The sequence below is a fragment of the Penicillium pulvis genome (assembly GCF_028828015.1).
Source record: "Penicillium pulvis strain IBT 33274 chromosome Unknown contig_23_segment0_segment0, whole genome shotgun sequence".
NCBI lineage: Eukaryota > Fungi > Ascomycota > Eurotiomycetes > Eurotiales > Aspergillaceae > Penicillium > Penicillium pulvis.
Genome location: NW_026643075.1, coordinates 3,197,953 through 3,211,220, shown reverse-complemented (window position 1 = coordinate 3,211,220; position 13,268 = coordinate 3,197,953). Strand labels below are relative to the sequence as shown.

The 13,268-nt window shown below is 49.4% G+C and overlaps 5 protein-coding genes across 5 annotated transcripts; 1 reads left to right on the top strand and 4 right to left on the bottom strand.

Annotated features, from left to right (window-relative positions):
• Window positions 1–663: 663 nt before the first annotated feature.
• On the bottom strand, window positions 664–3,162 carry N7503_005477 (uncharacterized protein; the record flags this gene model as incomplete). The annotated part of the gene is made up of 1 exon (XM_057065024.1): window positions 664–3,162. The coding sequence occupies one exon, from the start codon at window positions 3,160–3,162 to the stop codon at window positions 664–666; it is 2,499 nt and encodes an 832-aa protein (XP_056922767.1).
• A 1,607-nt stretch (window positions 3,163–4,769) lies between these two features.
• N7503_005476 (quinone oxidoreductase family protein) lies at window positions 4,770–5,867 on the top strand (the record flags this gene model as incomplete). The annotated part of the gene is made up of 3 exons (XM_057065023.1): window positions 4,770–5,539; window positions 5,590–5,764; window positions 5,820–5,867. The coding sequence occupies 3 exons, from the start codon at window positions 4,770–4,772 to the stop codon at window positions 5,865–5,867; spliced, it is 993 nt and encodes a 330-aa protein (XP_056922766.1).
• Window positions 5,868–6,071: 204 nt separating this feature from the next.
• Window positions 6,072–7,915, bottom strand: N7503_005475 (uncharacterized protein; the record flags this gene model as incomplete). Its single annotated transcript, XM_057065022.1, has 5 exons — window positions 6,072–7,050; window positions 7,104–7,352; window positions 7,401–7,418; window positions 7,480–7,565; window positions 7,625–7,915. The coding sequence occupies 5 exons, from the start codon at window positions 7,913–7,915 to the stop codon at window positions 6,072–6,074; spliced, it is 1,623 nt and encodes a 540-aa protein (XP_056922765.1).
• Window positions 7,916–9,371: 1,456 nt separating this feature from the next.
• Window positions 9,372–9,949, bottom strand: N7503_005474 (RNA recognition motif domain-containing protein; the record flags this gene model as incomplete). Its single annotated transcript, XM_057065021.1, has 4 exons — window positions 9,372–9,546; window positions 9,610–9,716; window positions 9,801–9,873; window positions 9,927–9,949. 4 exons carry the CDS (start codon window positions 9,947–9,949, stop codon window positions 9,372–9,374), a joined length of 378 nt encoding a protein of 125 aa, XP_056922764.1.
• Window positions 9,950–10,391: 442 nt separating this feature from the next.
• Window positions 10,392–11,111, bottom strand: N7503_005473 (GNAT family N-acetyltransferase; the record flags this gene model as incomplete). Its single annotated transcript, XM_057065020.1, has 1 exon — window positions 10,392–11,111. The coding sequence occupies one exon, from the start codon at window positions 11,109–11,111 to the stop codon at window positions 10,392–10,394; it is 720 nt and encodes a 239-aa protein (XP_056922763.1).
• Window positions 11,112–13,268: the final 2,157 nt, after the last annotated feature.

Sequence of the window (13,268 nt, the reverse complement as noted above, 5' to 3'; positions counted from 1 at the left end):
TTGGCTGGTTTGCTTTGGTTTTATAAGCATCGGAGTTTTTGGGGATTTATATACCTTAGACTCGAAATACTTCACCTTGAAGTTACCTCAATCTACTTGAAATATACAATGAAACATGTCTGAGAAATGATAAAAACACATGCGGTCAAAAGGAATTACCAAGTCCCCAAGTGCCCAATGACTGTGGCCCAATGACTGTGCTCCTCCCACCTCAGGACTGCCCAGGTGCCTATTAAGTATCCAGGTCTGGGAAACCACACCACCTGGTCAGCCCAGGAATGAATATGTATATAGAGACCTCCAGGCACATACCTATATATATATACTTGAAAGCCCATGGAACGTCAATTCTGCGGATCGTCATTACCCCGGCCTTGGAATTTGAAAGATTTATACTCTAACGATGGGAGTGTCATATTACAAGAGGGTTTTAGAAGATGGATATCACCATAAAAATCCATGAATAAACAACGCTATGCTACCTATGCGATCCTAATTTTGTCCCAACGCTATGCTATAAAATGCTATGCTACATGCCCAAATGCCAATCCGAAAAGTTGTACACGCAAGAAACGCAAAACCATACAACCACCAAGAAAGTACAAAGTACAGTGCTTTACAAGACCCAATTCCTCCAGAATATACCAAAACTGGGCATCCGAGTCATTCCCACTTCCTCCATTCCTCAATAGCCTTCCTAAGTTCCGCCTCACAATCATATCCCCTGTTCTCAGCATCCAACAATTCCTCCCGGCGATCCCTGAACCGCCTCTCCGCCTCAAATCGTCTCAAAGCAACAGCCTTCAGTCCCGAGAACTCGTTCTTTGCAACAGCTTCCCTGAATTTCGTCCTCATCCGCGGCGAGTAAAGCTGGCAACTTGCTTCGCGGCACCGGCTCGACGAGTCTCCGGGTAGGAAGTGCATACTCGTGGAGAAACTCTTCGCGATGGGATGGTGTGTTTTAGCGAGGGGCCACACTACTTCGTCGTAGCAGTCTTCGCAGACACTGAACTCTGGGAGTGAGGGGATATAGTGCCATGTGCCCATTGTTGGTCTGTCACGACGACAATCGCGGAGGACGACCTTGCGGCGAGCGTAGGAGATGAATTCCCGCGAGTCTGGTTGGCGGGAGGGCTCTGTGCGGGCGGCGGCTATATCAAGGAGATCGACGTACTGGACGAAACGTGGGCTGGTGGTTACGAAGTCGCACATTCGCTCCTGGACATCCGGGCAGTGTTCGAATGTGTCTCGTTGGGATGGCATGAGGATGCGGACATTTCGTGCACAGCTGCCGCAGACGTGGAAACGAGGCAGATACTTGCCTGTTTCCGGGTCGACGACACGGTACCAGGTTTGGTCAGCCACGACGCGGCCAGGGCAGGGCTGGTTTCCTGGTGGTGGGCGGGTCATCTGGTAGAGCATCTCCAGGCTGGCGTGTTGCTTTTTGATCATCTGTGTCCAGGCTAGCCGAGTCCAGGCGTTGGCGAAGGCGCAGCGGGTTTTCTGCGTTGCCGGCTTTGCTAGGCTTGGGATGAAGAATTCACGGAAGCGAGAGTGCCCGATTTGGCTCATGCATGAGGGGCAGATGTCCAAGTGTGTGAGACCCTTCAAGGTGTACCAGTCCTGGAGACCCGCTACCGGAAGTGAGCGGGGGCATGGGGTCACACATAGTCCTGTTGACCGCTGTGGGGAGCTCGCTTTCTGGGTAGGTGCCGGTGCGGGTGCACTGTGCCGTGGCATAGGATCCTGAAACTTGACAGAGTTCGCCCGACGAGGTCTGCTAGAGCTGGGTTGGGCCTCATCAGATGACATGGACCTGGAAACCATGGTCGAGGGGGCCCTTGATGAAGACCGCAATGCTGGCGGCGCTGGTGTGACCATTGTAGCCGCCCTTCCCCGCATTGCTGACGGAAGTTGCTTGGGCTCCTGAGGAGTCACCAGTACCTTGATAGGCTCCTTGGTAGGTGGCATACTATGCTGGCCCGGGGCACGAGAAAGCTCGCGGGGAGGTGGGCATACCTCTGGGGCTGGGGCCACAGGGAGAATCTTGGGGCTGATGGATTTGGCCCTGGATCGCCTGGGAGCCTCTGAGTCTGAATCAGATCCTAGTTCGCGAAGCTCGTGTCTCAATCGTAGTTTCTCCTCGATTCTTTCTGAGAGTGTAGGGGCATCAGCAACTCGTTTGACTTGCAGTTGTGACGACGAGATAGGGGCCGGCGGCGAAGTGACGAGGGAATATGACCTGCCGCGAGGAGCACTCGATTCTGGTTGATGTCCAGGATGTGGCTCAGAGTGTTGGCGGATTGGAGCTGTTGGAGCAGTTATATGCCCAGGATGCGGCTCAGAGCGTTGGCGGATTGGAGCTGTTGGAGCAGTTATATGCCCAGGATGCGGCTCAGAGCGTTGGCGGATTGGAGCTGTTGGAGCAGTTACGTGTCCAGGATGTGGCTCAGATCGTTGGCGGATTGGAGCTGTTGGAGCAGTTACATGTCCAGGATGTGGCTCAGAGCGTTGGCGGACTGGAGCTGTTGGAGCAGTTACATTTCCAGTACGCACGCTGTTTGACCGTCCTAGTGGTGACAATGCCGGTGCTTGGGAGGCAGGCAGCTTGGTTAGATGAAAATCACGATCCTTGGGGCCTTGCTGAATAGGCAGTCCACGGGTAGCATCCGGAGGGAAATAGCCAAGTTCTCCTCTGCCAGAACCACGGTCCCGTGCTGGAGACTGTGGACGGCGTTGACGGGGAGGCTGTTGGTCCGACACAGGAAGCTGCGGGGGCGCTTGTGGCGCGCGGCTTCGAGACCTGCTTGAGACTGACGATGGAGGAAGTCCGAAAGGGTCCTTTGATTGGGTCCTACTGCGAACGGCTGGTTCTGGGACCTGGGGAGAAGGGGTACGGAGACCAGAGCTGCTGTCATCGGAAGAGACATTTCCTAATCCTGGAGTGGCCAAATCGCTGGGTGGAGTGGTCGATGTCGGAAGAGGGGAATCTGGAGCGAGGATGACCGGATACTGGTCGACAGTACCCCTTCTGCAGGTGCCCTCGACTCCGGGCTTCTCACTGAGCTTGGAAAGGCCGTGTAGCTCTCGTGCAAGCGAGGCGGGCTCCTCCTCCACACATGGCACTGGAGGCCACTGGAAACGCACGCTACGAGAAGACATTTTTTGCTTGTTGTCGGTCGGTGTGATCATACAAAAACAGTCGTAGTTAGTATGATTTGAAAATTTTTTAGCCTGCTGCAATGTGGTGTTGTGGTGAGATTCGAGAAAGTTTCCAAATCATAGTAAGTCTTAAGTTGCAAAGGGTTGGGCAATAAAGCGAGGAAAAAAATTGTTGTACAAAAGCCTCAGTTGGGGGGAAGAATTTTCTTTTTGTACTCGGAAACAAAGATGCACTGATGTCTTGTGTGCGCAGCCCGGGTTAAAGCAGGGTATATAAGTGTTGGTCAATCGGGCATCATCCTGGACTAGAAGAACTCTGATAGGGCCGCAATGGTGATTGGGCAAAAGTGGACGAATGACCACAAATAGTATCAGGCCGCAGGCAGTGCCCACAAGATTTTCCCATTGAAACAATGCGTAAAACGAGGAGTGGACTCGAGCATCGCGCCGCCCACGAAGCAAATTGGGCGTGGCTATAGCTGTCTTGGTCGATCATTGGGCACGAAAGTCAGACAGGCACGGATGCTCCCGTGTTTCAAGCATGTTTACTGTAGCCTGGATCCACCAGGAAACAAGGAGAATATACCATCATTGGAAAAACATGAAGTCACTTTTTCAAGATAGGTTCCCCTGGCATGTAGATATGTTTGGAAATGGCGAGTTGCATGAGCGATCCGAGGCTAAGGGTGGGCCGGAGGTGCTAACTGCCGCAGATGCAGATCCCCAGCAGCTTAGTCTGCAGACTTGTAGGCAAGAAATATTGCAGCGACGGAGTGGGTCAGCCAATCGACATCAGGCGCTGGGCTTGCCAACCCAAAGCCCGATCAGAGAGTGTCTCAGCTCCCGTCTCTCCCTATCCTTGAATAGCATGCATCCTGCGCTCCAGGGGCTGAAGTGCGCTGGCGTTTACTCTTACCAACGTTCATCCCGGAGAAGAGAAAAAAAAAAGTCACGGTCGCTTTGTGCATGACACCTCGTGTTTGATCATGATATCAGCGGCTAGAATGGCTGGACGTCCAACGATCCAAGTACGAACGCAGGCGTTATATCCTTGTCAAACAATCTCGGACGCATGATTGATTTTCTTTGAGAACTGTCTTGATAGGTGCCACGAGGCTCTCTCAACTAGTCCACGGCATACGGAGTACAAGCTCGTAGAATATATCGGTATTGATCCGACGGTTCTGGAAAGCCGACGGAATGGCGTCGAGACCCCACATGTCGGATGCTCCGAGTACAATCGGCTTTTTACCCGGGTTAATGTGGATAGAGACATTGCAAATAAAACCGACGGGATTGACAAATTAGATGAGATCATATCCCACTATAGCATAATAATCAACGGAAGGTCAAGTAAAGGGAGGGACTTGATGACGAGCGAATCGATAATTCCGCGGGCGGAGAATGCGGGGATGCGATGACAAATGAAGCTGTTGATGCAATCGCCATCTCGCTGTTTTTAATTACACAATTCCCCCACTTCTTCCTATCTCCCCATGTCACTCTGTACACTCCGCAGAAGTAGTGTTCGTCTCGCAGCTTTGCGCAGTCAAATAATCCCTGCAATCCCCGTCAGTAGACCTTTCGCCTTCACACCAATTCGCAATATGTCCGTCCCCACCACAATGAAGGCCGTCGTGGTCGAGCAGACCGGTGGCCCCGAAGTCTTGCAGTACAAGACCTCCTACCCAGTTCCCACACCACAGGAAGGCCAGTTGCTGGTCCGCAACAGCATTTCCGGTGTAAATTTCATTGACACATACTTCCGCACCGGCTTGTATTCTTCCCCGAAGCCGGAGGTGCTGGGCCGTGAGGGCGCAGGTACCGTCGCGGCAGTTGGCCCCAACACATCCGGTTTCCAGGTTGGAGATCGTGTGGCTTGGTTGGCAAATGGTGGTTATGCTGAATACACCGCTGTTCCTGCAGCTAAGACTGTCAAGATCCCTGAGGGTATCAGTGATGAGGATGTGATGGCTTCGTTCTTGAGTGGAATGACTGTTCTCTCATTTGTCAAGGAGACCTACCCTGTGCAGAAGGGTGACTGGGTCCTCCTGCATGCTGCCGCTGGTGGCGCGGGTTTCCTCATGACTCAGATCCTCAAGTCTATCGGCGCAAAGGTCATCGGAACGGCCGGTGGCGCGGAGAAGTGCGCGATTGTCAAGGACCTTGGGGCCGACGTGGTGATTGACTACCGCAGTGAGGAGGGCAAGGATTGGGTCAAGTTGGTCAAGGAGGCGACAGGTGGCCGTGGCGTTGATGTCGTGTACGATTCTGTTGGCAAGGATACCTGGGAAGGTAGCTTGGAAGCAGTGAAGCGCAAGGGAACGATTGTGTGGTTCGGTAATGCCAGTGGACCTGTTCCTCCCATTCCTCTCCCGTAAGTCTTGCCCCTGGAAAATCATGGATAAAGCTCACCGGGTTATACAGGAAACTCTCCCCCAAGTGTGTTAAGATCGCTCGCCCCACCCTCTTTGGCTACATTGAGACTCGAGAGGAGTTTGAGTACTACACCAATGAGCTCTTTACTCGGCTGAAGTCTGGTGAGCTCAAGGTGAAGATTCACAAGGTATACCCATTGGAGCAGATTGCTCAGGTTCACACGGTTAGTCCTCACTGCCTCCCCCCTTATATGGATCAATGCTCAACTCAGCCAATAGGACTTGGAGGGCCGCAAGACTATGGGCAAGCCCCTTGTGAAGCCTTGAACATAGACTTTAAATGCAAACGTTCCATTTTTGATGATGGTATAACTGCTATGAATATTTCAAATTCAAAAATACCACTCCCGCCAATCAACGCCTGCATTTCTCATAATATAGATAAAAGTAGACCTCCAGTTCAAGCAGAAAAGAAAAAAGCAATGAAAGAATAAGGAAAGAAAAGAAAGGCCTATCCATGGGCAAAGACCGCTATGAGGTCTCCGCTGTGTCATATTCGCCGTCTGACACATCCTCATTAATCTTGGAGCATTTGCCTTCATCCTTTTTCTGGCCAGTAAACTCAAGTGCCATCTTTACGGCATCATCTATGCCCTTGTTGATTTCACCTTGTTGTCCCTTGGGCCTCTGACCACCATTTGTCAAATCCCGTGGTTTCTTCCAGCCCAGCATCATGTCATTTGCAATGATGGCGTTAAAGCTTGGGAAGGTCGAGTAGACCTGGTCAAAATAGTACGTCCCGCAGTTCATCTTCCAAACAGGGGCCACCACCCTCAAACCAGGATAGAAAAGCTTGAGGTGGTCCTTTTCAATGAAGAAAACAAAGTCATAGCTAGGCGCCTTGCCGTGGTCCCAGTCCCAGCGTTCCTCGGGGCTTAAATCAGTCTGGGGCTTGCCAGGGTCACGGAAAGACTTGGCTTTGACGGTTCCAACGGGGGTCAGATGGGCCGCGAATTCCTGATAGAATGCGAGGACATCGTCACCTGGCTCAGCAACGCAAAGTACCTCAAAGCCATCGATGTCTTCGACGCTCTCCACTAACACATTCTTGGTAGCGACATGCTGCATAAAGCTAGAAGCAACGTCGTGGGAGCCGGCACCAGCAATGCAGTACTTGATGATTTCTTGGGCCTTTTCAGTGGTCATGGAAGGATCATCAATCTCGTCCCAGATACTAGGCTTCTCGTTCTCTTTTTCAAGCGAGTGTCCAGCGAAGAGCACAGAGCACGCCTTGTTGAATCCACTGGGGCCTTTGCGTATTAATTGCAGATTCTTCCATAGCTCCATATTTGCAATGGTGCATATCTTGCGTGCCTGGAGAACGTCATCCTTGTATTCTGGACAAACGTCGTGAAAAAGCAAGAATGTGAGGAAGTTCCGAATGGTACTCGTGGCGAGTTCGATATCCTCAATACCTTCTGGATTGAAGTATCTTAGGTAGTAAGTGCCACTGCAAATGATTAGTTTCAATTCATCGCTTGGATACCAAGCTTTACGACTCACAAGAAGCCCCGAACCACTTTGTCGAAACTGATATGCAGGCCTTCTCGTTCCTTCTCGATCAGGGTCTGGGTACGAGCATGCATAATCTCATCCCCAGTCATCATTTTCATGTCCTGGGGACTGACACCACCTCCGAAGTTGGGGCCGACGCTGATGCCTCCATACTGCAGGTACTTGTGGAAGATATTGCCTCGAGCAGGCTCAATTCGGCGCTTTCTCTCGAATCGCATAAAGGCTTCCTCAAGCCGACTATAGTGAAATGTTAGCTCTGACCACAAACCAGACATTATCTCTTACTCCACGAAAGATCGACGACTAGAAGATGTAGACTATTAGCATGACGCTCCACTTCTGGAGATCTTCCATCAAAACGTACGAATCGTAAAGCCCACGATCCTCCTGATACTCATCAGGTGTCAACGGTCCATCGGCACTCCATTCCTCAAATCCAGTTGGCTTGCCCTGTTATCATGAGTCAAGTTCAATTTCGTTACTAGTCCCCTATAGTCATTCACACTTACCACTCCCCGCTTGCCTTTGGGGCCCCGATTCCTCTTCTTCTTCTTTTGCATCTGAGCCACAAGCTGGGGGCCAATAACCGCAGCAACCGCTTCGTCAAGTTTGAGTGTCGTTTCCGTGGGCTTGGGCATGAGATTTAGTGGCTCATTCATTGCATTTTTATGCTGAGTATTTTTGACTTGGGTCTGAGTCTCATCTAACTCCTTCTCCGGGTTTTCTCCGTGAGTTCGAGGGGCAGAGCGGATTGGAAGATCACCAGAAATGGTGGACCCTGGTATGTCAGAATTGTCCATGGTGTGAAACTTGGTCAAGTGATTTGAAGAAAATGGGGGTGAGAAAGAAGAGAGAACGAGAAAAGTGAAAGAGAGAACGGCCGTAAAGTAGGCTGTATAAAAGAAGTAAAGAGAAAGAAAGAAGGGAAGGTGACTTCCGCGTGGGTGGTTTTGAATGAAGCGAGGAAAATGGGATGGCAATTTGTTCAAGAGCAATCACGAAAAGAAAACGCGCTAGTTTTGAAGCTTTGTTGGAAGACCAATTCACGTCACTATTTGGAACGAACAATACGAGTTCAATGACATTTGCATATTAGCCTCCAAATTTGAGCATTTATTTTGACCCAATGAATGATATTGGAGAATCAGGTTATATACATGACAAGCAAAGCTTTGTGGTTACTTCCGCAGCGCCAGATCTGCAGTCACCATTCTCAATAGCTTCCCTGTTCATGAAACAGGAGCCCGGGAGATAATGTTAACTTAGACCTGTCACCCGGTTGGAAGTGGTATTCCTTAATCTTACACGGTCGATGGTCTATACAAGCGTCGTCCAATAATTGAAATACGTATATGGTCCCTACATGATCACTCGCTTACCTACGCAGCTGCTGGGAACATCTCCAGGTTTCTTCGAATACCCATCTCAATGATGGGGCTTTGGTTGGAGTGATCTATTTGGCTATGGAGAAATAGTATGCGAGCTTTCAACGAGAATGCGAAGACGCTAGTGGCCAGCAGGAGGTTCATGGTGTTTTTCTACGGGCTGGTCTGGTTAAAGACCATGGAAACTCAATATTAAAAGTCAGTCAACGTTCATTTGTAATAAAGTTGGACAAGACCAGCTAGAAATTTAATGTTTCATGGCCAGGCACTGTAAACAAGCCCAAAGTGGCAGAGGGTATTTAGTGAAGCTGTGTTAGGTATGCATGGGAAGCGATGTGAGGTTAAAGGTGGAGTTCAGAGTGTGGAAAATAAACTTCAGGGGTAGGATTGATCAGGATTGATTATCTCTGAATGTGCCTAAAATGGTGCAGATTGATTATCGCGAATCCATTGTGGCGTTTGTGGCTTTGCACCGTGCTCGGCCGTGCCCCTCGTTGCCGGTGGGGATGATTGCAGAGCAAGAGGGGTTCTTACGACCCGATTGGTAAACCTCCGCAAGGGTGAAGACGAAGTCATCAGGGGGTTTATAATATCAAGGCGCCGGTATGGCTGCATTTTTCACGAGTGTTGCCCCTCATGTTTCAAGTTTTTAAAGATCACGGGCTGACACATTTTGGTATTTGAAATTAAAACGAAATCCCGTCGGTGCCGGCGAGGGTATTGAAAATAGCCATGACTGTCCTTTCGCTGAGAAAAAAAAAAAGGGAGGAGAGATCGAGATCCAGCCCTTGCACTGTGACCGCTTGCTAATTCTTCCGGCTCACACCCTTTTCACCATTCCTGCCCCTCGCTGTCTTAAAGCAGAGAATCTTTAGTAACCGCCCTGGTAACCGCCCTGCTGGCCGCCGTAACCACCCTGCTGCTGGTAGCCACCACCGTAGCCACCCTGGCCGCCGCCGTAACCGCCGCCGCCGAAGCCGCCACGGCCACCACCACCGGAGCCACGAGCCTGAGCAAGGTTGACCTTGATGCTACGGCCGTCGAGGCTGTAACGCGAGATAAAATCAGTAAATGTTTGGTTCAGGAGTTCTCAAAGGTATGACACGTACTCCTGCTCGTTCAGGCCAGCGATAGCAGCCTCAGCCTCCTCGGAGGAAGAGTAGGTAACGAAACCGAAACCGCGGGAGCGGCCGGTCTCACGGTCGCGCATGACAATCTGATCGACGTGTTAGAAGACATGTTTGATTTACTAGTCACTCAAAAGTGAACTGGGGGATAAAAAAAAAAAAGGTATGCGTACGGCATCGACGATCTGACCGAACTGGCCGAAAGCCTGCTGGAGGCTGTCGTCAGTGGTGGACCAAGAAAGGTTTCTAAAAGAGATGTTAGCAAATTTCAAGTCGATTTGAAGTGTCGAAGAACATACCCAACGTAAACTTTAGCAGACATGGTGAAGGTTGTGATAAGTTTGAAGAGAAAAAATGGATGAGAGAGGTTGAAAGGAGATGTTACCAATAAGGGCAGAAATCCAAGGTTGAGAAAATTACCCCGCTAAGAAAACTTAGGTACTCATATTTGTTTGAATGTGTGATGCAAACAGCTGACCAATCACAAGTGAGGGGTCATGGGACCGTGGTTTCGAAGTTCTCGCTAGACTCCAGTGCATCAATGATATTTGTCGATCACTGTGGACACTTGTCTCTTTTAGGATTTCCAGGGCTATTCTTGACTTCGTCCCTGAATTGTTCTTTACAGATTCGAGATGCCGATCCTTTCAAAATCACCATGATCATCTGTGTGGCCACGTGGTCTACCTGGTGGGGGCAAGTGGGGTCATCTTGATGCTTTTGATCGCGATTCTATTCAGGGATCTTGTCCTTGCTCTTTAGCCTCATTGTTCCCCATATACCATGTACCGAAATACATATTTCCCAAACTCCCCTAGATCGTATTTGTCACTCCCGAGCTCTTGAAACCCACTCTTCAGATACAGCTGGTTACCAGCTGGCGATGCATGACACCAGCATGCAATTCTCTCTTCATCGGCTCTTTCCACGCCCCACTTTACAAGTTGAGACCCTATGCCCTGGCATTGATCGTTGGGACTAACCGCAAGAGCTTGGAGAATCAGGTATCTTGCTCCCTGCATAAAGTGTGCTTCCCATTTCATCGAGTCACTACGCATCTGGCGACCGACGACTCGAGTCGGTGTGTCTGGTGCATCATCCTGTGAAGCCGGTGATGGTACCGACTTTGTGATTGACCTTGCATACGGAGCACTGTTCTCCGCGCCCTTCATAGACGTTGGTGCCTCTTTCGCATTGGTGTCTGCCATATTAATCGATGTGGCACTCTCCGGCTTCTCGTTTTCCTTTCTCAGCCAGCATGCCCATCCAACGATCACACCATCGTCTCTAACTGCTGTGACCATTGAAGATGTCGGATCATCAAGCCAGGCCTTGATTGACCGCTCCATGAGACTCTCACGTGTGCCTTCTGGTTTGCCATGAAGCATGAAGTTCAAGAATTGGTCTGTCTTGAACGCGGCGGAGTGAATCTGTAGAAGCTCTGTGAGGTCGTTGCCGTTTGTTCGCCGAAGGGTGAATCCCATTGTGTCGGGGCTTCCCGGGTAGATAATGGGCCCCGAGAAGTAATTTTTTAATGGGGCAGGAGGAGTCGAGTAGGGTATGTAAGAATGGCAGACATAGGGGCAAATGGAAGATAAGCCTAGGTAATTTGTACCCCTGTTCAATCTGCTCTAATCGAGTTAGTCGATTTCCCCACTAGTTCAGATGCTGCCCACGTTAGACGAAGAGCAAGTCTGTAGCAATATGACTTTTAACCGGTACATTAATCTCCACAGTACTCATGAGATCTAGCACGTGGCATCAGCTCATTATCTAGTTCATTAGCGTAAAGAAGCTCATCTTGATGTTACATTGCATAGAACCGTGGCGTTTATTTTGCCGGCAGAAAGCCAGCAGGTCAACAATCTACATCGGTTCCTGATTCTTAAACCAAGACATGCAAGTTGAAGCCAACTCTCGTATTGCTAATAACTCCAATAGAAGGAGGTGTTTGTAAGCCTGATCTCCACTATTGATCCCCTCGTTATGCGCCTTCATGCAAGGTAAGTATCAGCTGACGGTCTGAATCTGTCCGATACTATGCCATATGCACTGATATAGATCACTTCCCGCTCTTGGCGGAAATTGTGGCCCGAAAGGGCAACACACTATACCGTCGTACTTGAGAATATACCCATTCAATGTTTGACTTGGAAAATCTGACAGAGCTGTATGCACGTCATCTGAGGCATCTTCAAGAATTCCCGTGGGCATTGATCCTGATGCGAAATCATCGGTCATTCTCGTACACGAAACTCGGTGGTCTGCCAATCGAATAAATTTATGATAGGATAAGGAGTCTAAGCATTGGGATTTTAGGCAGGAGCAGAACAGGCTTCTACTTGGCAATTGCTTGAAGTAGACAAGACCTTGGGAAATAACATTGATCTGACAGCATGTTGACCTGATATGTAGATACAAAATGTTATACTTCGCCACGAGAAGAATGTTCCCCAGCCATCCACAATACAAATAATCCTTTTAGTACTTTGTAACGCGATGATAAGCTTGCAAACGCTTATCACTGGCTATGAGGGAAGTACTGATGTTTCTCTCTGGTACTCTCTTTCCATGCAGGTGGTCAAATAGGTATATCTTTGGCTGGATTTGACCGTTCTGGCTCAAGAGCAGATACAAAAACGGAAGGGCCATCATAGATTACATTGGGGGCGAGGAACCAGAGGATAGTTCGAGAATTTGCATGCTGTTGTTGGTACTACGAAGCACTTGCCCTTGGTGGCATATTTCACTTCGCCTCAGCCAAGGATACTATGGGGCAAGCGACTGAGACATATTGATTCACTCAATTTGGGTTCAGTCGATTTCAAAATCCATGCCAGGCTTCTAAACACGGTATTACGTTTTAGCTGATTCATGTGCAATCCAGTTTCGTAAAAAAAAAGAGGGGTTAGAAGTGCATTGTACAGGAAATCAACAAGTACTACTTAATGCATTGCATGGACTATAAGGTCAAGGAGCGCTTGCACAATTTTTCAGCAAGATATTAAGATGTGACGCGATGGCAAAATAAAGCGAACGAATTAGAACACGAAGGCGAATAAGCGTTCAGATCTCCTGGATGCAAGATGTGGTGGTATGCAGTTTAACGTCGAGCGGGGCACCTTTGAGACATTTCTTATCTGGGATGCCGCTTTTAAGAGAGAGCTCAGTAGACAGAGTATGTATCAGCACGTGTAATCACGCGCTGATCAGAAGCGTGACTAATGACTGATGCCCAGTGGCCAAGATAGCCCTGTTGCTTCGGCAGGGAAGCTCTTCGGGATCTCCTGATTGAGCTGCCCCGGCCCGGAGTTCACTGCCCCTCCAGCCCCACTTTTCCCTGTCATATCGCTTGGTAAACCATGGTAATCAGGTATTTTATCTGCATACCATATAGGTTTTATTACGTGAGTATGGTTTTTTGCCTTCGCTATTCGTAATCAAATAGCACGTGCTATGGTACGGTACAGTAAAGATAAGACAGAGCTGTGGTATTCATTGTTGCGTACTGTAAAATGGAGAAGCTCCCCGCCCGTTTCCAGTCTTGGCTAGATCAAGGGAAACTCAATTGCCGGATATACCTCTTTTAGATTGCTTTCAAACTTTTGTCGCTCTTGATTTGGAGGATCTTTTAACCTAGA